The sequence below is a fragment of the Schistocerca piceifrons genome, chromosome 1 (genome assembly GCF_021461385.2).
Source record: "Schistocerca piceifrons isolate TAMUIC-IGC-003096 chromosome 1, iqSchPice1.1, whole genome shotgun sequence".
NCBI classification, from domain to species: Eukaryota; Metazoa; Arthropoda; class Insecta; order Orthoptera; family Acrididae; genus Schistocerca; species Schistocerca piceifrons.
In genome coordinates this window covers 359034870-359059790 of record NC_060138.1, presented here as the reverse complement: position 1 = coordinate 359059790, position 24921 = coordinate 359034870, and the positions used below count along the sequence as shown (strand labels likewise).

Here is a 24921-nt window from a genome sequence, read left to right as displayed (position 1 = left end):
GATACTCTTCTCCTGTCTCTACTTTGTATGTTTTAGTAAGTTAGTGTATATTCATGTATTATAGGAAAATCTATTGAAGATGCTACAAGTAGCTAAAGCAGCTAGGAGCATAGCTGTCAATTACAGCTATGTGATGAATAAGGGAAAAAAACAGGCTAGATCCTGAGACTCAGTACAAATTTTCAAGCTATATTGATATTAGACCTTAAGGCAACAATCTTGGATGTACTGCATTACAGGAAAAATATTTTACAGGTAATGCGAAGACTGACCCACAGCTAAATGACATTTTCTGGAGACTTGAGGCCCTGTTGATACACAATCAGCACACGAGGTCGTTGTGTTGAGCCCAAGTTGTAAGATTTAGAAAAACTCATAGCGAGGTTGAGACTACTCTTAGCATAGCTCTGTCAAAGTTTTTAGCAGTGTTCATATGGCTCTTCAAACTTTTTAGTCTGTGATGATTTGCTAGAGTGCCTTCGGTAGGGTTAGTGTAGTGTTGGCAGAAGAGCCAACACTGTGTTGCTAGAGGAGGCCGAAATGCACGCTTTTAAGCTCACGTAGATTGGCGTGAGGTCTGGAACATTACAAGGTAATTAATAGTAGCAAATAAAGTATGTAGTTGACATAATACTTAACTTTAATCCACAATTGTAGAACATCGCTCTTGATTGTACATGCTTCATAAAATAATCTCAAATGCTATGACGCCTTGCTAGGTCGTAGCAAATGACGTAGCTGAAGGCTATGCTAACTATCGTCTCGGCAAATGAGAGCGTAATTGTCAGTGATCCATCTCTGGCTAAGTCGGCTGTACAACTGGGGCGAGTGCTAGGAAGTCTCTCTAGACCTGTCGTGTGGTGGCGCTCGGTCTGCAATCACTGACAGTGGTGACACGTGTCCGACGTATACTAATGGACCGCGGCCGATTTAAAGGCTACCACCTAGCAAGTGTGGTGTCCGGCGGTGACACCACAGTTAGGACAACAATATTTCAATTTCTGGAACATCAGTATTACAGCACCACTGAAAGAATATTGGGAGTTGTAAACAGATAACTCTAGCAATAGCTCCAAACCATGGGACACACAATTAACTGATAACAAGTTTATCAGAAACCAAATTGATTGTATACGCTTTTAGTTGGGGAAAATAACCCACAAAACTTGTAGTTCAAAGGATAGATTAGTTGAGCTGCAGGAGTTAAACAAGAACAAATGGGATATGCTATGCTATCAGAATTGAAACAATAAAGTGAGGACAAAACAGATTTAAAATCAGGACATACATTTTACTGCAGATGAAAATAGCAGGGGGAGGGGAAATTCAGATGTAGACTTTATTATAAATGAGAAAATTAAAAACACTATTACAAATATTAAAAGAATCTCAGAAAGAATATTGAGACCTATTTGAAAAATGAACAAAGACACTGCATTGAAATTATTCAAGTATATGCACCAACATAGGTGTTCCGATGAGGAGTTACAGGAACTGATACATAACAGTAAATCCCACTACAAATTTGTAATACTGCAAAATAGAATGACAGGTGAAAATGCACAAGGTGCAAGTACATATGCATGACATGGCAATGTTAACATTCTCGTGTTCTGGCCGACATTAATCCACATAGGTTTACGCAATCTGAATGCATAGTTCAACAGTATCATGTGTCCAATAACACTGATAGATTTAATATTGTGAGTTCACATCTGTATTTAGTTACACTGTGCTAAAGGAAGGTCTCATGCAGCATCACATACTGTCACCAGAGATGCGGCTGCAAAAAAAATTTAGCAGGTGAAAACATGGGTGACAAGACTCCGTCACAAATGCTCAAAGCTCTACATACATTAGCAGGCCTGGAACCCTACATGTATTGTAGCTTTGAAACTTCCAGCCAATATCCATGCTGTCATTGCAGCTCAGACTTGCCATTGGAAGTCTCAGCAAAGAAGGCAAAAACCATTGCAAACAGCTTAAGTCATGTTTCTGTGTGTACAACAATCAACAATGGCCATGACAGAGACTCTAATGCTTTCATAGTGGAAGCTGACATCACTGACACTGCAACACATGAATACTTCACATCAGCAAAACGCATCAACCAAACCCAACATTGAGCAGCTAGCAGCACAGGAGGCAAAACTGAAGTTACAAAGATGCAGTTGGATAAAACAGAAAAATTTCATCCCACACAGTACCACTTTATCTGCAGTCAACTGATCATACTGATTGTTCAAGCAGGACCAGTCATCACCTGAAGAGTTTCTTAGTGACACAAGTTCAGAAATCAGTGTCCCCAAGAATGACTGGTGACACGCTGACAGCAACCACACAGAATGTGAGAATCACTATCTATGACGAAGGACTGTTAGTGTTACACCTGGAGTCAAACTTCCACCCGACTAGGACTTTTGTGATTGCGGACATGCCTGGTCCTATAATTGAAACAGACTTTTTACACAACTGTTGACATATGCCTGACATGATCAACCAGTAACCACAGAAAGGTTACTGTCTACCATGGCAGGTTAAGTGCAGTGTAGTTTGCCCATGGCTTTCTGCACCAAGATGTCTGGCACCTCTACCGTGATATCCATGCCGGAGTAACTGATGCAATTCTGTACCCACAACATGTGTGTCGCGCAAGAAGAAACCCCTGACTTTTGATGATTTTTGTACTGTCAGCGATATCATAGCATTATCTGAGGAGCAACTTTTTTATAACCTGTCTGAAGACTCTCCAGCACTCACCAAACATGCCTGTGCCACCACGAAATCCTCATGCAATACTCTACACCATATTCCCATGACAAAAGGTCAACCCATCATTTTCTGCCCATCATGTCTGCCTCCAGAGAAGCTGCTTGTGGTGAAAACAGAGTGTGATCAACTTCTGAAAGCAGGTATTGTATTTTTTATTTATTTATTTATACGTCAAGTTCTGTAGGACAAAATTGAGGAGCAAATCTCCAAGGTCATGGAACGAGTCAGTACATGAAATTACAACATAAAAGTAATAACAGATAAAAATAAAATGTTAATTATCCCATGAAAAGTCAAGTCATAAGTTTAAGTACACACAATCAACAATATAACATAACACTCAGCTTAAGTTTTGAGGAACTCCTCACCAGAATAGAAGGAGTGACCCATGAGGAAACTCTTCAGTTTTGATCTGAAAGCGTGTGGATTACTGCTAAGATTTTTGAATTCTTGCGTTGGTTTATTTTAAAAATGGATGCAGTAGTATACTGCACACCTTTCTGCACAAGAGTTAAGGAAGTCCAATCCAAATGCAGGTTAGATTTCTGCCGAGTATTAACTGAGTGAAAGCTGCTTATTCTTCGGAACAAGCTGATATTGTTAACAAGGAAGGACAGTAAAGAATACATATATTAAGAGGCCAATGTCAAAATACCCAGACTAGTGAACAGGGGTCGACAAGAGGTTCGTGAACTTACATCACTTATTACCCGAACCACCCATTTCTGAGCCAAAAATATCCTTTTAGAATGGGAAGAGTTACCCCAAAATATAATACTCGTGCCATACGACATAAGCGAATGAAAATAAGCAAAGTAGACTAATTTTTGTGTCAAATGATCACTTCAGATACCATTCAAATATTAAAAATGGCAGTATTAAGTCTCAGAACAAGATCCTGAACGTGAGCTTTCCGTAACAGTTTACTATGTATCTGAACACCTAGAAATTTGAAATGTTCAGTTTCACTAATCATATGCCCATTCTGTGAAATTAAAGCGTCAGGTTTTGTTGAATTGTGCATTAGAAACATTTACTGTGATTCAGCATTAGTTTATTTTCTACAAGCCATGAAGTTATATCATGAACTGCACTATCTGAAACAGAGTCAATGTTGCACACAACATCCTTTACTACCAAGCTAGTGTCATCAGCAAACAGAAATATTTTAGAGTTACCCATAATACTAGAGGGCACATCATTTATATAAATAAGGAACTCTAACCTCAAGGATTTTCAGAAAAAACTAAAGACATTCTCCCCTTCACAAAACCTCCAAGAATTTCAGAACAACTTGATTGAGGCAACAGAAACAACCTTTCCAAAAAAGAGCAAACCGAGACACCCGTGGTGGGACAGCAACTGTAATGAAGTTCTGCATGAAAGACTTAAAGCCTGGAAAAAGTGGAACTCACATAAAACTGAAAACAACTTTGATGAATTTAAGCAAGCCAGAAAGAATGCCTCGAAAACTATTCGCAACACCAAGAGACAATATGAAAAACAACAACTGGACTCAATCGAAGAGAATTTCAAGAAATGCAACACGGCAGCTTGGTACAAAACATTCAACCAGAAACTCCGAGGATACCAGTCCCCTTGCCTAAACCTTATGAGAAATAATAAGACTCTCGCCACCAACAATACTGAAAACTGTGAAATCCTGGCTGAATATTTTGAGACACTCCTAAACTGCCAAACACCCATCCAGACTCTCAGTTTTACGCAACCAGAAACATTACCAACACATTCAACACCTCCGACACGAGAGAAAATCACAAACATAATCAAAAATCTCAAAAACAGGAAAGCATGTGGAGAAGACACAATTACAGCAGAAATGCTCAAGCTTGGGGGAGAAACATCAGTAGAAGCACTACACAAAGAACTTGAACAAGTATGGGAAACCAAGAAAATCCCAAGTCACTGGAAAACTGCCCTAATTCACCCTTTGTTTAAAAAAGGTGACAAAAGGGATGTTAACAACTATCATGGAATATCGCTTCTCCCAGTCCCATACAAAATTCTATCAAAAGCCCTGCTCAATCGTGTATCACCAATTATAGAGGGAAAACTTGGAGAATATCAAGCTGGCTTCAGACCAGGAAAATCCTGCGCCGAACAAATTTTTAACCTCAAAATAACAATGAACTATTTATGTACAAGGAGCAAGAAATATTTCATAACATTCATTGATTTCAAAAAAGCTTATGACTCAATCGATAGGGACACACTCATCAAAACACTTCGAGAATATGAAATAGATGAAACAACAATCACCATAATCAAAGAAACATTAACAAATACAACATCAAAAGTAAAATTCAAAGGAGAAATTTCACGGCATTTCGAGGTCAAAACCAGCATCAGACAAGGAGATGCGCTGTCCCCGGTACTCTTCAACTGTGTTCTGGATAAAGTCATAGCAGAATGGAGAAAACTCACGCAAAAACATGGAGTTGAGAAAGTCCAAATTGGAGGGAAGTGCTACAAAGCCATTGAAACCAGCTGTTTTGCCTTCGCTGACGATCTCGCCTGTTTAGCTTACACACAAAAAGACACAATAAAACAAATAGAATTACTTAAAGAAACTGCTGAAAAAGCAGGCTTGCAAATTTCATTAGAAAAGACAGAAATCATTACAAACATCAAAAATCCACCAAAGAAAATAACTATGAAATACGGGAAAATACAGGTATTTAAACATTTTAAATATCTTGGTGAACTAATTCAGCCTATGGCAAAAGGTCATCCAGCCTGCAGGGCTAGAATACAAAAACTAGAGACAGCAACTCACTACTGCAGACAAATGTATTCAAAAAAATGTATATCCAAAAACATTAAACTCAGACACTACCAGACTGTCATTAGACCACAGATACTATATGCATCAGAAACACGGCAAATTTTACATACGCAGAACAGATAGAAAATCGTGAAAGAAGAATTGTGAGGACAATTCTTGAACACAGGAAAATAACAGATGATCAAGGCAAGCCTGTATACAGACTAAAAAGCAACAAAGAAGTGTATACGAAGTGCGGCAAAATTACAGACGAAATTAGAAAAAGAAGATGCTCTTTTTATGCTCACATCATGAGGATGAACCCGAATAGGCTTACAAAACAAATATTTTTGTACATCGCAAATCTAAAAAATAAAAATTTATGGTTTATCAACACAGAAAGAGATCTAAAAGAAATGGACATAGATCAGGAAACAATATTTAACAGAAACATTTTAGAAAAAAACTGAATTCATTCACGGGTTTCGGTATGAAAATTAAGACGACTTGTGGAACTAAATGGTCTGAAGAGAGAAAAGCCGCCTTCAGCGCAAGAATGAAAGAAGTGTGGACTGAGAGAAAGAAGACTTCCCAGAAGCGCAAGAAATAACTGTTTTCGCGGTCTTTAACGGCCAAATTTGTATAATAATAATAATAATAATAATAATAATAAGGAACATGAGTGGTCCCAACACTGATCCCTGGGGCAAGCCCCAATTGACTGTACCTCATTCAAACCCCACATCACAGCCATTCTCAATAATGACCGTTTGCTGTCTGTTATTGAAGTAAGAGGTGAACCAATTGTATTCCATAATGGTCCATCTTCTGGAGTAATGTTTTGTGATCAACACAATCAAACGCCTTAGTAAATTAAAAAATATGCCTAGCATTCAAAACCTTTTGTTTAACCCATCCAGTACATCACAGAGAAAAGAGAATATGGCATTTTCAGTTGTTAAAGACTTCTGAAGCCGAACTGTAAATTTAATTGCAAATTATGTAATATAAAATGATCTATTATCCTTACTTACACAGCCTTTCAATAGCTTTAGCACATACTGATGGCATAGAAATAGGTCTAAAATTGTCTACATTATCCCTTTCTCCCTTTTCATAAAGCGGCTTTACTGCTGAGTACTTTAATCGTTCAGGAAATGACCATTCCTAAAGTAAAAATTACAAATATGGCTATGTACAGGGCTAACATGTGCAGCACAGTACTTCAATATTCTGCTAGGCACTCCATCATATCCATGACAGTCCTCAGTCTTCAGTGATTTAATTATTGACTCAATCTCCCCCTTGTCGGTATCACAGAGGAGTATTTCAGACATCAGTCTTGGAAAGGCATTTGCCAAGACAGTTATACGATTCCCTGCAGAAACTAAATTTTTATTTAATTCACCAGCAATGCTCAGAAAATGATTGTTAAGTACTGTGCATATATCTGATTTATCAGTAACAGAAATATTTTTTCTATGAACCAACTTTACATCACTGACCTTGTGCTGCTGACTAGACACTTCATTCACAACTGGCCATGTGGTTTTAATTTCATCCTGTGAATTAGCTATTCTATTTGCGTACCTTATACTCTTTGCCTTCCGAATAACATTTTTAAGCACCTTACAATACTGTTTGTAATGGGCTACTGAAGCTTGATAGTGACTATTTCTAACATTTTGATATAATTCTCGCTTTATTCTACACGATATCCTTATCCCACTACTCAGTCACCCAGGCTGCCTTTTACTGCTAGTATCCCATTTAGAACATTCTAATGGAAAGCTACTCTCAAAGAGCATGAGAAATGTGTTAAGGAAAGCATAATATTTGTCATCTATGTTATGGGCACTATAAAAATCTTGCCACTCTTGTTCCTTGATGAGGTTTGAAAAACTCTCCATTGGCGTTGGATTAGCTTTCCTACATAGTTTGTAATTATACGTGACATTTGTTTGGGTACAAAAGCCTTTTAGTGTTAAACAATCACCCTTTTACTAACAGAATGCCCATCTAGAAACAAAGAATGAATAAAAATATTATCTACAGCTGTGCTACTGTTCCCCTGCACCCTAGTTGGAAAAAAAACCCAGTCTGCATCAGATCACATGAATTTACCAGATCTACCAACATCCTTTTTCTTGCACAATCATATACAAAATTTCTGGTACTTCCTATAAAGTGAAACAAGAACCCTCTCTAGCTTGAGCAGAAATGCTGTGAAGTCAGAGTTAGGGGACCTACGAACAACAACAATTGGAAGTTTAGTTTCACTAAATTCAACTGCCCCCGCACAACATTCAAATATCTGTTCAGTGCAGTGCTGTGATACATCTATGGACTCAAACGGAATGCCATTTTTTACGTACGTGGTCACCACCCACTTCGCAAAGAACTCTTTGAAAAACAACCAGCTAATCTGTATCCTGGTAAAGCAAGCCTCTGAATTGTCAAACTATTTGATTAGTGCTCTGATATACCAATAATTTCACAGTATCATCTATAAGCAGTTCACTAATTTTAATACATCTTATATTTTGATGAAATATCCTAACTTCTTTTCTACTTGGAAACGTGATGCGCTTTGAAAGTGATTCTTTAGTTAGAGGGACTTCCTTTAAGCAGGTATGCCTATCAGCTGACTTCAATCTAAAAAAAAGGTACAGCTGTAACACCAACTACTACATGAATTTTTCCAATGAATGATCCCACCACCACCACCACCACCACCACCATCACCACCACCACTCACTACACTGTCACCTATAAGTTTTGCCAGCCTCCCCTTCCCATGCCTATTGAGGTGCAGCCCATGCCTAGTGAAACCCGATCTACTGATAGAATCAACTGGCACCAATGCAATGTGACCCACACCCTCTGCCATCAGTGCCTTTTGCAGACCCATGTTAACTAGCCTAACAGCCACATTAACATAAGACCGATCATGATGCTGAAACAGGTGCGTGAAATGCACATTAGTCCCGTCAGTTTGAGTAGCTATCTTTACCAGTTCACCATTTAAATCATATTCCCCACCCCTATCAACAGTATTCCCTGTTCCACCCACTATCAATACTTGATCCTCCTACGTAAAATTCCTACATAACTCCTTAAACTGTCAGTCACCTAAGCCAACCCTACACTAGGCTTCACAATGCTGGTGACCTGGTACTCGCTCCCAACACTTCCTGCGACTGCTGGCCCACACCTCTACCATGTGAACTACCTAGCAGCAGAACCTCCTTCTTTCTGTTAGACTTTGTAACTGACTTAGGCTTCCTAACTGCTGAGGACTGCTGCATGTTTCCTACACCTAAAGCTACAAGAAGCTCCTCTTATGCCTCCTCCTCCTAACTGCCTTCTTGCCAACTGCCAGTTCCCATTCCCCAGCACCCTTCACCCGCCCTGACCTATTTAGTTCCTCCTTTGTATATTGTAACTACACCAGAAGGGCACAGATCTTACGCTCCTGATCCTGTATCATCTTATTTCTACTACAGAGCCTGTATTTCCAGGAGAGGATCTTGCTACAATGCCCACTGGCTTCCCCACTGCATTCCCCCAAATGAAAATACTTTGAACAAATCCCACACTAACCCACTACTCACAAACCTATGACAGAGCCCACACTTCTCACTCATGGTAAAATTTTACAGTTACTGAAAAAAACTAAACGTCTACATTACCTAAGTTCAGTTACACCAGTAGAACTATTTATAGAACTAACAGTAGTGGTCTCGAAACTCTCTCTCCACTAAGAAAGCAACAACTTTTATTAATACTACTAAACCACTACTACTAATACCAATACCAACAAAACTTCAGAATATCTATTAGCAAAAACCAAATATTCAAGCAGCAACTGGAACACTCTAAAACAGTGAATGATAATTTTACTGAAATATTTCACTAGAAACAATAAGAAACGTCAGCTGAAAACTACCGCACGAAATTTCCTAAACGACTTAAACACACAGAAAACTCTAAAAAACACAGCAAGGGAATGTTTCCAAAAGTTTATTAAATTTTTATTTTGTCACAAACAGCACAAAACACCGTGGAAATCTATTAAATTTAATAACTGTATAACAGTGCACAGCTTTATAAACACTACAGCTGCAACCACATGCCACGAAATGTAAACACACTACTGAGGTATGAGACTTGGATGATAAGCAGGTCTGATAGACTGTGGGCCTCCGCGATCCACATGGTTCGTAAGGAAGGCAATCTATGGAGAGTACATGGAGACTGCAGAGCACTCAATACCCACACAATACCAGACCACTATCCTGTTCCCAATGTAACTGATTTAAAAGAGTGCCACTATCAAATGACAAATGTGACAAACTGCACCAAGGCATTTCCCCCAATTCCCATGGTACAATCTGACATAAAAAAATGGCGGCGACCACACCACCTGGTTTGTTCAAGTGCCATTTTATGCCATTTGGTCGCAGAAATACTGCCCAACCTTGGTAATGGTTCGTGCACAACGGGCTTGAAGAATTATCGTTCATATTTTGCAATATGGACGACATTCTAGTATTCTCTACTTCAGTAGAGAAGCATGTCACACACAAGTGGCAGCTTTTTTGTCACCTCTAAGAGGATGGCATAATTATTAATGAAAGAAAGTGTGCACTAGGAAAACGTGAAGTTAAATTCCTGGGATATTTGGTCTCCGTGGCAGGTCAGTCAACACTGCTCACGCAGGTCAAAGCAATACAACAGATGCCCCTTCCCACAACTTACAAGGGGCCATGCAGATCATTAGTCATGTTGAACTATTACAATGTCACTTGCTTATACTAGCAACCATACAAGAGCCACTCACAGTGTTACTTGCTGGCAGAAATATTACAAGAAATCACAAAAACCTGTGGACCGCAAATGCCAAAGCAGTTTTCCACGACCTGAAGAAACATCTATCAAAGGCAACACTGCTGGAACACCCGCAATTGAGCATACCTTTGGTGCTTGTGGTATATCCAAGCCAGACAGCAGTGCGAGCACCTCTGCAACCAAATGTTAATGGCAAATATCAGCTGCTCACTTTTTCCTCCAACAACCTGATTCAACAGCAGCAAAAACTGGAGTGCTATTGACCACAAATTGCTTGCTATTTACTTAGGTGTTTTTACAGACACCAAGCCTCCAGTAGCTATTTTTAACCTAGACACAGACCTCAAATCACCATGCAGGTGTACGACTGACGTGTGTATATAGCAGGGAAAAACAACATGGCCGCAGACTGCATAACTCGAATTGTGCTAGTTTAAACTCCACTGATTCGGCAGATTTAGCATCAAAGCAACAAGATTATCCTCTCTTGCACTGTCTTACACAGAAGCAGTAAATAGCATTGCAGCTCCAATGTGTATAAACCCTGAATGTGCTGGATGGAATTTGATGCGACATAGCAAGGGAAGGACAACCTTACATACCAGAGCAGTGTTGATATGAGGTTTTCAATGCACTACATCACCTAGCATACCCACAAATCCAAGTCACAGCCAAATTAGTCTCCTCCACAGTTGTGTAGCCTGTAGTACAAAAAAGAGTGTCACACATGGGCAAATGCACGCCTGACTCGCCAGCATAATAAGATTAGCATGCTGTCTTCACACGTGCTGTTCACTTCCCAATGCCTTCAGCAAGGTTTTCGCACATACATGTGGATATTGTAGGGTAGCTACCGGATTCTGCAGGACAACATTATTTGCACATGAGCATATGTATTTTTCAGCTGATACGGCTTTACTTCCCAGCAAAAAATTATAGTGTACAAATGTTTGTTTCAAATACAACTCGAAATGCGATGTCTTCATGCAGTAATCACTCCTGGGTATGTGATGATGGATAAATTCCAAAACACATCATATGAGCAATAAAGTCATTCCTTGCCTGATGTTTGACTTTTACCATTGTGACCCAGTCAGACTGAATGAAGAACTACTGATTATTATTAGAATAGTGGTCGCCTCTCTCCTCCATGACTTTATGTCACATTTATACACGGTGAACATTAATAAACTGACAAACTGCAGGGATATAAAGATGTGTCCAGAAATACATTGTTGCCATGGTAGACGGTGCTGACAAATGACTTCCTCTGAACATGTGGCAGCTGAATCTCAACATGAATCAATGTTAACATATTCTACACCTACAAATATACTCCACAAGACACTGTGCAGTGTATGAGAGAGGGTCAATGATACCAATATTATCAATTCTTAGCTCATTCTCACGATACTAAGTGAGATATACGAAGATGACAACATGACTGTTGCAATTTCTTTCTCAAATACCAATTCTCTGAATTTATCCAACATTGTTTTGCAAAAACTGTATGTTTCTTCCCTGTATTCCCGTTTAAGTTCTCCGAGTATTTATGGTACACTATAGCACTAGCTATAGGAACCTGTTATGATCCTAGCAGCATATATCTGAATTCATTCAATGTTTATTGTCATGCCTGATTGAGAAGAACTTCACACACTGGAACAATATTACAGAACTGATCACACTAGTGTCTTGTAAGCTATTTCCTTGACATATGCGTTGTCCTTCCACAGAATCATTCCAATAAATCTGAGTCATCCATGTGCGTTCCCTCAAACTGATGTTACGTGGCTGCCCCACTTCATTTGACATCTAGGTATTACATCTAAATATGTATACAATTTGACATGATCAAGATGTTCATTACTAATCTTATAATCAAATTGTGTTGGTTCCGTCTCTTTCTTTGTTATAGATATTACTGAACATTTATCTACATTTAGAGAGAGCTACCATTCATTATGACAAGTGGAATTTTTGTCCAAGTTTTTTTGCAGTTCCTCACAATTGTCAAATGACAATAGTTTCCTGTACACAACAACAACATCGACAAACAATGTTACAATATTGCTGATCCTATCTGATAACTCAGTTGCGTATATTGAGAACATTACAGAGACACTTTATGGAAGATTCATAACCCAGTACAATTTAATTTCACATAACCCAGTTATAATAGTGATAGAAATAATCGTAAAAATCCAAGGCGACTGAGGTCTATGGGTGCTTGTGATTTTGCAATATCTAGGGTGAAGTTGCAGCTTTTGAAATGGTGTTGATGCAGTGATCTATGCCATCCAAAAAAGGGATAGAACTCAAATATTTAATACAAACCACAAGAAGTTCAGCAAATATTATATATCTGAAATGAAATTTTTAGAGTCTAAAGGTTGTCATTCAATTGAACAGGCTCAGGATCTGGAACTGCCAATGCATATTTACAATCAATAAGATGAAAGAGGGGTGGGAGCAGGGGAGGGGCGTATCCATTGTGCTACTTAAAACAATGTTTATAAATAGGCCTAAGGAAAAACAAACCGAACAAACACTTTAAGAGGTTTCAGGCACTTGCTTCTACGTGCATTTTATAAGTTGTTATTCAGTATTACTTGGTAAGGCTGTTATAAAGTTCTTGCCTATTTCATATATGGATGACTTGTAGAAGGTAAGCACTTTCCAACAGTTGTAAATTTTATTTGTTGTTTCTGCATTTGAATTATTTTGAAGCTTATGAAGAGGGCCCAAAATGTTTTGCTACCACACAAATAGCCTGACTAATGCAAGTGACATTACCAAGTACATGAGAGACACTTCCTGAAAGAGATGACATCTTTATGTACATCTTATTAGATAAAGAACCTATCATATTTATGCATCAGTTCATCATTTTTTTATATGTTGTACAAGGCACAAAAAATTTGCAGAGATGAAAAACACATATTTTGCTTCTAAGAATGAATCTCACATAATAAGGTACTAGTAACCTACCTTATGACCAGCACCACCAACTCGTAGTACATTGTCTGGCTGTAGTGCATCCAAGGCAGCTTGCACAACTTCATTGGAATGAGAACGTGTCGTTGTTATAATTCGCTGGCCTTCAGGAGGTGGCTGTGGCACAAAGCCTCCCACGCCAACACCGACAATGCCCCACATTGTCCGACCTATTACTGCTTCAGGTTCTTTGTAATTATAATATGGCTGATGTATGACACCTCCAATAGCTTTGTCACCAACAGCAATCCCTATTAGTACTGTAACATGATCCAGCAACCCTGTAAAAATCAAAAGTTCGAACTGCGTTTTATGCGAAATAATAAATTAATGTATTATCAAAATCTTGTGACACTTCCACAAATAAAAGCAAGTATACCACATATCAAAACTCAGCTTTCATAGTTAGTGAGCGTACTCATAAATCAATGAGAATCCTAGATCGAGACAAATGTTATTACTTCAGATGACTGAGAAGGTGTGAAACACAAACAATGGCATACGCAGATCAGATTCACGTATCAGAGAAGTTACCAGTTCATGATGAAGTACTTAAAGGACAGTTAGTTCACTAACAATAATCTCAGTGGCCAAATGATACTGGTGGGGTATCCCACTTCAAGATGTGCTTTGTATGATGCCCAATGTTAACGCTAGGCGCTGTGTATGGCATGTGTGTAGATACAGCACCTGAGCAGTCTGTTACAGACAGGTGCATAGTGATCATACCAGTAAGTCACAAGTTGACAAACATGGAATGTGTGTAAAAACAATGCAAGACCCATGAATTTTAACGTATCAGAGAGCATACAAGAACTGAGGTCTCCAAAGTCAACAGTGCCTCAGCTAGATTTCACACAGATAAAATGACACACAGAATAACGGGAAGTGTTCATGAATGGACGAGATAGCTACTCTGCCGAGCACTATCAATATCTACAGTGAGTTGGATCACTGATCTGAATGTGGGGGTTTGAGAACCATTTCCGTCAGGACTGTATGGAGGCAAATGCAGGACATGGACTTCAGCAGCTGATGAATGATTTTTGTCCTCTTGTTGACGCCTTGATACAGAGGTCAATGACTGACATGGGCCCATGAATGTAGTCACTGGAATATGGAAAGTGGTGGTATGCAACATAGTCTGATGAAACCTGGTTTCAGTTGTATCAAACTGATGGGCATGTCAAAGTGTGGCATATGCCCCACAAAGCTACCGATTGTGTGTGTCAACAAGGTTATGTCCAAGAAGGGGGTGGCCCAGTTATAGTCTAGGCAGTGTTCACATGGCCACAATTGGGCCTCGTCTGGCAGCAGGGATCAATAACAAGTGCATGTTAAGTGGATATTCTTACAGATCATCTGCATCCTTTTGTGGCATTACAGTACCTGTTCAAAATGCCAGATTTCAATAAGACACTGTGAAATATCACCACTGGTTGCACACCGGTGGCTCGATGCACACTCCAGTGGATTCGGGAGTGTGGCTTGGCACCCACCCCAGATCATCATTCAGTCTGGGTATTTGTAGGATGTCAATACCTCCAGATGCTTGATGAACATAGAACCTACTACACAAGGTCAACTGTGGCTAACACCACAAGACATATGGATCAGTATCTCTCCAAACCAACTTCAACACCTAGCAGAGTCCATGTAATAGAGCGTTACAACAGTTTTAAGGGTTCAGGAATGAGCAACTGGCTATTAAGATCATATCTAGTGCCTTCCCACGACTTTTGGTAACTCTGTGAATTTCCACACTGTCTTATAAAGACTCTCTCTTCATGGGAATGAACTACACACATCCATGTACAGTTAATGTCCCCCTTACACATAAAAACAATGGCTCGAATATGAAGATATAATGTTGTTGTTGTTGTTGTCGTTGTCTTCAGTCCTGAGACTGGTTTGATGCAGCTCTCCATCCTACTCTATCCTGTGCAAGCTTCTTCATCTCCCAGAACTTACTGCAACCTACATCCTTCTGAATCTGCTTAGTGTATTCATCTCTTGGTGTCCCTCTACGATTTTTACCCTCCACGCTGCCCTCCAATACTAAATTGGTGATCCCTTGATGCCTCAGAACATGTCCTACCAACCGGTCCCTTCTCCATGTCAAGTTGTGCCACAAACTCCTCTTCTCCCCAATTCTATTCAATACCTCCTCATTAGTTGTGTGACCTACCCATCTAATCTTCAGCATTCTTTGTAGCGCCATATTTTGAAAGCTTCTATTCTCTTCTTGTCCAAACTGTTTATCGCCCATGTTTCACTTCCATACATGGCTACACTCCATACAAATACTTTCAGAAACGACATTCTGACACTTAAATCTATACTCGATGTTAACAAATTTCTCTTCTTCAGAAATGCTTTCCTTGCCATTGCCAATCTACATTATATATCATCTCTACTTCAACCATCACCAGTTATTTTGCTCCCCAAACAGCAAAACTCCTTTACTACTTTAAGTGTCTCATTTCCTAATCTAATTCCAGCAGCATCACCCAATTTAATTCAACTACATTCTATTATCCTCGTTTTCCTTTTGTTGATGTTCATCTTATATCCTCCTTTCAAGACACTGTCCATTCCGTTCAACTGCTCTTCCAAGTCCTTTGCTGTCTCTGACAGTATTACAATGTCATCGGCGAACCTAAAAGTTTTTATTTCTTCTCCCTGGATTTTAATACCTACTCCAAATTTTTCTTTTGTTTCCTTTTCTGCTTGCTCAATATACAGATTGAATAACAACCACTGATTCCCTTTCATGCCCCTCAACTCTTATAACTGCCATCTGGTTTCTGTACAAATCGTAAATAGCCTTTCGCTCCCTGTATTTTACCCCTGCCACCTTTAGAATTTCTGCCACCTTTACAATTTGAAAGAGAGTATTCCAGTCAACATTGTCAAAAGCTTTCTCTAAGTCTACAAATGCTAGAAATGTAGGTTTGCCTTTCCATAATCTTTCTTATAAGATAAGTCGTAGAGTCGGTATTGCCTCACGTGTTACAATATTTCTACGGAATCCAAACTGATCTTCCCCAAGGTCGGCTTCTACCAGTTTTTCCATTCATCTGTAAAGAAGTGGCGTTAGTATTTTGCAGCTGTGACTTATTAAACTTATAGTTCGATAATTTTCACGTTTGTCAACACCTGCTTTCTTTGGGATTGGAATTATTACATTCTTCTTAAAGTCTGAGGGTATATGGCCTGTCTCATACATCTTGCTCATCAGATGGTAGAGTTTTGTCAGGACTGGCCCTCCCAAGGCCGTCAGTAGTTCTAATGGAATGTTGTTTACTCCCAGGGCCTTGTTTCGACTTAGGTCTTTCAGTTCTCTGTCAAACTCTTCACGCAGTATCGTATCTCCCATTTCATCTTCATCTACATCCTCTTCCATTTCCATAATATTGTCCTCAAGTACTTCACCCTTGTATAGACCCTCTATATACTCCTTCCACCTTTCTGCTTTCTCTTCTTTGCTTAGAACTGGGTTTCCATCTGAGCTCTTGATATTCATACAAGTGGTTGTCTTTTCTCCAAAGGTCTCTCTAATTTTCCTGTAGGCAGTATCTATCTTACCCCTAGTGAGATAAGCCTCTACATCCTTACATTTGTCCTCTAGCCAGCCTTGCTTAGCCATTTTGCATTTCCTGTCGATCTCATTTTTGAGACGTTTGTATTCCTTTTTGCCTGTTTCATTTACCGCATTTTTATACTGTCTCCTTTCATCAATTAAATTCAATATTTCTTCTGTTACCCAAGGATTTCTACTAGCCCTTGTCTTTTTACCTACTTGATCCTCTGCTGCCTTCATTACTTCATCCCTCAGAGCTACCCATTCTTCTTCTACTGTATTTCTTTTCCCCATTCGTGACAATTGTTCCCTTATGCTCTCCCTGAAACTCTGTACAACCTCTGGTTTACCGGTAGTCAGTTTATCCAGGTCCCATTTCCTAAAATTCCCACCTTTATGCAGTTTCTTCAGTTTTAATCTACAGTTCATAACCAATAGATTGTGGTCAGAGTCCACATCTGCCCCTGGAAATGTCTTACAATTTAAAACCTGGTCCCTAAATCTCTGTCTTATCATTATATCATCTATCTGAAACATGTGAGTATCTCCAGGATTCTTCCATGTATACAACCTTCTTTTATGATTCTTGAACCAAGTGTTAGCTATGATTAAGTTATGCTCTGTGCAAAATTCTACCAGACGGCTTCCTCTTTCATTTCTTACCCCCCTTTTCCTACTATCGAATTCCAGTCACTCATCACTATTAAATTTTCATCTCCCTTCACTATCTGAATAATTTCTTTTATCTCATCATACATTTAATCAATTTCTTCATCATCTGCAGAGCTAGTTGGCATCTAAAGATATTTGTTATTCTGCAGCAAATAACGTTAGAACACAGAAGAAATCCAACAAAAGTTTTAAGGAATAATATATTTTTAAACTATCAGTAAGTCATCATAAGTACTCGAATTAACTACGTCATATATCCAATTTAAATGTAAGTTCAGCAGCAGATGTGAAGTGTAAACATTATGAAGTTTCACCATCTGTCAACTATGAAAAAATTAGTGAAACTGAAAAACTCAAAAAGACTGTACCCTCCTTAGAAGAGAAACCGTACAAACTTGGCTATAAAACACAACAAACAAAATCACAGTCCTATATGTTCAAAGATAATCTCGTACAGTTGGCTACGAGCAATGCAAACAAAGCAAGAAGACAACGTGGGATTGCGGTCCTACCTCAAGCAAGCAAGAAACAATGGATACCTAAACTTGAAAGTATCATAATAAGTGCATCAGACAACTATAATACTCAAAGTGATTCTCCAAACAGTGACACTCAGAAACATCTGATTTATTTAAATAATAAAAGCAGAACTTGTGCATTGTGAAATTCTGAGTGTGTCGAATAGCATCCAACAACACTTGGATCTGGGGAGGGAGATGGCTACAAGGGAGATGGTAACGATCTGATTCCCTCCCCCCGCCCCCTTAGTCAGGGATATCAGGAAGTCAAAAAGATGACAGATTTGCAAGCAAACTCACGTGTCCCGAGTTTCGTATTCACATTTTAAATCATATGTAAATCTTGGAGTAAAGGACTGTTATGATTTGCGCAGGCACATACGATGTTTCCAGAATGAGAGTTTCATTCTGCAGCAGAGTGTGCGCTGATATGAAACTTCCTGGCAGATTAAAGCTGTGTGCCGGACTGAGACTCGAACTCGGGACCTTTGCCTTTTGCGGGTACGTGCTCTACCATCTGAGCTACCCAAGCACAACTCACGTCCCATCCTCACAGCTTTACTTCTGCCAGTATGTCACCTACCTTCCAAACTACACAGGAGCTCTCCTGCGAACCATGCAGAACTGTAGTTAAGCCACGTCTCTGCAATATCCTTTCTTCCAGGAGTGCTAGTTCTGCAAGGTTCGCAGGAGAGCTTCTGTGAAGTTAGGAAGGTAGGAGACAAGGTACTGGCAGAAGTAAAGCTGTGAGGACGGGGTGTGAGTCGTGCTTGGATAGCTCAGTTGGTAGAGCACTTGCCCACGAAAGACAAAGGTCCCGAGTTCGAGTCTCAATCCGGCACACAGTTTTAATCTGCCAGGAAGTTTCAGTAGAGGATCAAATCTTGGCAAAAAGATAAGGCCTAGCAGAAACCCTTGAATATCACAGGATAAGATGAATTTAACTCTCAAAAGGAGAAAAAATATGTAAAAGTGCAGTAAATGAAGCAGGTGAAAGGAAATAAAAATGTCTAAAAATCGAGATTGACAGGAAGTGCAAAATGGCTAAGCAGGTGTGGGTAGAGGACAAATGTAAGGATTTAGAAGCATATATCGCCAGGGTAATTATAGATACCGCATACAGGAAAAGTAAAGAGGCCTTTGGAGAAAAGAGAAGCAGCTGTATGAATATCACAAGCTCAGACGGAAAATCAGTCCTAAGCAAACAAGGGAAAGTTTAAATGTGGAAGGAGTATATTGAGGTTCTATGCAAGGAAGATGTACTTGGGGCAGTATTATAGAAATGAAAGAGGACAGAACTACTGACAGCTTTGGGAGTGCCAGCCATGACAAAATTCTTCCATCTGGTTTCCAAGATATATGAGACAGGCAAAATACACTCAAATTACAAGAGAATATAATAATTCCAATTACAGAGAAAACAGTGGCTGACAGGTGTGAATATTATTGAACAATCAGTTTAATATGTCATGGCGGCAAAATACTAACATGAACTCTCTACAGGAGAATGGAAAAACTGGTAGAAATCGACCTTGGGGAAGATCAGTTTCGATTCCAGAGATATGTAGGAACGTGTGAGGCAATACTGATCCTAGGACTTATCTTAGAAACCAGAGTAAGGATAGGCAAAGCAACATTTATAGCATTTGTAGACTTAGAGAATGCTTTTGACAATGTTGACTGGAATGCTGCGGTGGTGGTGGTGGTGGTGGTGGTGGTGGTTAGTGTTTAACGTCCCGTCGACAACGAGGTCATTAGAGACGGAGCGCAAGCGCAAGGAAATCGGCCGTGCCCTTTCAAAGGAACCATCCCGGCATTTGCCTGAAACGATTTAGGGAAATCACGGAAAACCTAAATCAGGATGGCCGGAGACGGGATTGAACCGTCGTCCTCCCGAATGCGAGTCCAGTGTGGGAATGCTGCAATTCTGAAAGTAGCAGGTATAAAATACAAGGAGCAAAAGGCTATTTACAACTTGTACACAAGCCAGATGGCAGAGTTGAGAGGCATGAAAGGGACGCAGTGCTTGAGAAAGGAGTGAGGTATGGTTGTAGCCTATCCCCGATGTTCTTGAATCTGTATACTGAGCAAGCGGTAAAGGAAACAAAAGAAAAATGTTGAGCAGGAATTAGAGTTCAGGGAAAAGAAATAAAAACTTTTGAGATTTGCCGATGACACTGTAATTGTGTCAGAGGTATCAAAGGACTTAGAAAAGCAGTTGACTGGAATGGGGAGGGTCTTGAAAGGAGGATATAAGACGAACATCAACAAAAGCAGAACAAAAATAATGGACTGTAGTTGAATTAAATAAGATGATGCAGAGGGAATTAGATTCAGAAATGAAACACTTACAGAAGTGGATGATTTTGCTATCTGCGTTGCAGAATACCTGATGGTTACCCCACTCCTTTATCAAGCACACACGCACGCACACATGCACACGCACACCAATATCCTACATTTTTCTTGGATTTCCCGGTTAAAAACACACTTTTCCCCAGTGAAAATACACTTACTTTTTTCTGGGTGTAGATACACTATACCCAGGGTGAACGTACATTTTCTACATGTTAAGTGACAATATACTTTCCCTTGGATCTATAAAACTTTTCAATCCTTTGAATGGTAAAGGTTTTATAGACCAGCATAGAACTTCATGGCACTTTATGATATGAATCCAGCACAAAACTATGCATTTTGGAAAGATCTCTGATGTACGGCAACATGTAAACTGCATATTTTCTTGTTATGAAAGTATAAATACTAATACAGCACAATAGCTTCCGAAGCACTGAAACCGATATTGCACTGCGCGATGCACTTTTGTCAGCCAAATGGGACTCACATCATATGATCTCACTGGCCAATGACAGCAGATATTCAGTGCATAGGACATATGATGTAGTCAGCCAGTACAGTAGGAACAACACTGTTAAGTAGCACAAATATATACACAGGAAAAAATTAATGGTTTAAACTAATGTACATATAGTATAGCTATAAGAAAAACTAGGCTTTCACATATAATATTGCCCTTTTTTAGCGTGTGCTAGCCTATGAGATGTGTCAAAGTCAAATAAGTCAGTAAAATTTTAAATAATGCATAAATAACTGGTCTTCTGGGCCTGAAATATTTTGAAGTGGCTGGTCCACAGAGTGTTCAGCTTGAATGAGAGTTAAACAGTCTGTGATTTAGGAAATTCATAGCACATTCTCATGCATAACATAATTCAACTAGTGTAAAAGGAAATTTACTTTGAAAGTAACACTTCTTCAAGCACCATTCCCAATACAGGGTGATTCAAAAGTCCCTTGACATTTCCTTGAAACTGCTAACCACTGTCTCTTATTTTTTGGAGATACTCCTGAAGAATGCTCAAAAATGCAGGAAGAATAGCCATTGTTTCGACTTGACTGACAGGGATGACCTACCATGAGGTCCAACAGGATTTTCTGAGGAAGGTTAGAAAGTCAGGCCTATCTAGGCAAGTTATCAGGGATTTAGTGAATAAGTTCAAAAGATAAGAGTACATTCTGTGAGGTCAGTAATGTCACCAGAGACCATAAGTGTCATACAGAATGCTATCAATCACATGCCAACCGCTTCAACGTGACAGCTCAGTAGGGAGCTAGATGTCCTGCAAATGACTGTAGTGGATGCTGAAATTCACGTTGAACAACATGCATACCACATCCAGATTATGTATCACCTTGACCCTGAAGACACTGTTGCTCATGCTGCCATGTGTTCAGACTTGCTATAAGCAATCGAAGATGAAAATCTAATGGAAAACATTTTGTTCAGTGATGAAACCACATTTCAGATGAATAGGTACGACTGTTGCATTTGAGTGGATGAACAGCCAAATGCAGTTCAGGGTTGGAAACATTACACACCTAAAGCGAATGTGTGGCTGGGAGTAACCAAAACAAAGGTATACGGTACGGACCTTTCATTTTTGTCAAAAAGACAATTACAGGAACAATTTACCTAGACATGCTTCAAGAGTACCTGGAACCACAACTGGAGCAGATGAAATAAAAGACTCTTGTTGATTTCCAACAATAGGATGCACCTCTGCGCTTCACAATCGCTGGTCATGATTACATCGACGAAACATTTCCTCATTGGTGGATTGGCTGTGCATCATCAGACTAAGGACTCCCCGCTCTTATGACTTGTAGCCCTTGCACCTTTTTGTTGGGGTTTTATGAAGTCAAAGGTGTACCAGGTAAAAATTAATAGCCTAGGCTAGTTGATACAGTGAATAACTGATCCAGCAGGAGCAATAACACAAAACATATTGGCGACCATGTTTCATGCCACACAAGGGAGATAGGAGCTGTGCATCTCTGCTCCAAAATTAATAAATCTAGTATCAAAATCAAAACTGCATGGGAAGTGATAAAGAGTGAGACTGGTGCAAATTGCCCCAGTAGGTCCCAAAACATTGTTCTCAGTAATGAAGATAGACAGGTACAAAAACAAAATACTGTGGCAAAAATTTTCAATGAGCATTTTCTAAGTGTTGCTGAGAAAGCAGGGCACAATGCCTCCTTAGAAGTAGCATTAAAAATACTGAAAGGTAATTTCCCAATCTCCATAGAGCAGATAGGTATAGCCCCTATAACAGTACAGGAAGTAAGAAAAACCATTACTTCTTTAAAAGCCAAAAATTCCACTGCTGTTAGGGACATCTCTAGCAAACTCCTAAAAGCCTGCTGCAATGAGTTCAGTGAAGTCCTAGCTCAAATATTCAATGCCTCTCTCAAACAATGTATCTTCCCCGAAAGGATGAAATATGCTATTGTAAACCCCTCTACAATGCCTCAGATGTTACAAACCATCAGTTTATCTCTCTTTTGACTACGTTTTCTAAAGTTATCGAAAAGCTAATATATGCCAGAATAGTCAGTTACCTAGAAAACATACAATATTTAGTAAAAACCAGTTTGGATTCAGAGAAGGTATCTCCATAACCAAAGCAATATTTTCGTTTACGAATAATGTTTTGGAATGCCTCAACAAAAAGACATTGCCTGTGGGCATATTTTGCGATCTGTCTAAAGCCTTTGACTGTGTTAGTCATAGAATACTTATAGAGAAAGCATGCCACTATGGACTCCGAGGACAAATGGGCAACTGGCTCAAATCCTACCTACAGGGCAGACAACAGAAAACAGTGCTAGCACATAGGAGGGGTAGAGTCCGACTGGGGAACTGTAAAATATGGAGTTCCACAAGGTTCTGTCCTTGGTCCCCTGCTATTCCTCATATATATCAATGACCTACCATTGTCCTCAAACAAAACAAGCAATTTTACAATGTTTGCAGAGGACACAAGTATTGTGACAGACAGTAAGATACCCTCTGATCTAGAATTAAATGCCAACCATTTACTTGAGGATGTTCTGCTCAGCAACATTTGCCATTCGTATAATCGCCAAAATTGGAGAAATTGATGTCACAAAATCTGCTTATTTTGGCTACTTTCATTCACTTATGTGCCAAGGAATAACCTTCTGAGCAATTCACCACTATCGAAAAAGGTTTTTACAAGTCAGAAAAAGGTTGTCACAATATATCTTTTCAACCATGACATTCATGCTTCACAATCTTTCTCAATATGAAACAAATTAAATGTACCACCACCATAACACAAAGCGGAAACGTGGCATACACTGTGACCTGAAATAGCTGTCCCTGGTGCAAAAAAGGGTGAAATACACAAGCACAAAAATCTTCAATGCACTTCAAGTAATATACGAAATGTGACAATAAAGTAATGAGATTGATTTTCTCTGCAAGATGTGGCAACCCTGCAGGCTTGCGTAGGCACAATATCTTTGACCTTGGTCTATAAGCTGCTTCTAGTCCAAGCGGCACATCGATGCAACTACTCGGTCGTGAGTTGTGCTGTAATAAGTTAACACGTGTTTGTGTGTCTCGTCACAGAAATGGAACCGCATAATATTGCGCAGCGCTATGCCATTTCTTTTTGCATTAAATTGGGTGAAAACACGACAACAACTTACGGTAAGCTTCAGAAGGCTTTTGGAGAGGAGGTTATGTCAAGAGCTCAAGTTTTTCGTGGGCACAAAATGTTTACTGAAGACAGAACGAATGTTGAAGATGAAGACCACAGTAGACGAACATCAACCTCATGGACAGATGTCAACTTGGCCAGGGTGCATGAACTCGTACGATCTGATCAAAGATTATCCGTGAAAATGATTGCAGAAGAACTGAACATCAATCGTGAAACAGTTCGTCTAATAATAACTGAAGATCTTGGTGTGAGAAAGGTCGGATTCTGCATCATGATAATGCACCACCCCATACTGCTCTGTCAGTACAGCAATTTTTAACCTCAAAACAAATTTCAGTACTACCACAGCCACCTTATTCACCAGATATCGCACCATGTGACTTTTTTCTATTTCCAAGAGTCAAAACGGTGGTCAAGGGACACCATTTTCAAACAACACAAGATGCCCAAAAAGCTGTGATGAGGATCTTGGAGGATATTACAGAAGATGAGATCTAGAAATGTTACCATCAATGGCAGAAGTGCTGGAAAACGTGTGCAATCAGAAGGGAACTACTTTGAAGGAGACCACACTAAACTTGACTAAAACGGTAAGCAACATTTCCCCCCACCCCCACCCCCTCCCCTCCTCATCAGTCTCATTACTTTATTGTCACACCTCGTAAAGTGCCTACAAGATAAAAAAAAGTACTG

At 39.5% G+C, this 24921-nt stretch overlaps 1 protein-coding gene across 1 annotated transcript in view; it reads right to left on the bottom strand.

Annotated features, from left to right (window-relative positions):
- Window positions 1-24921, bottom strand: part of LOC124787079 (3'(2'),5'-bisphosphate nucleotidase 1) — a 47817-nt gene that overhangs the window by 3968 nt on the left and 18928 nt on the right. Inside the window, exon 4 of the mRNA XM_047254311.1 lies at window positions 13400-13686. Coding sequence (XP_047110267.1) covers window positions 13400-13686 — 287 coding nt within the window. The remainder of the gene's footprint in view (window positions 1-13399; window positions 13687-24921) is intronic.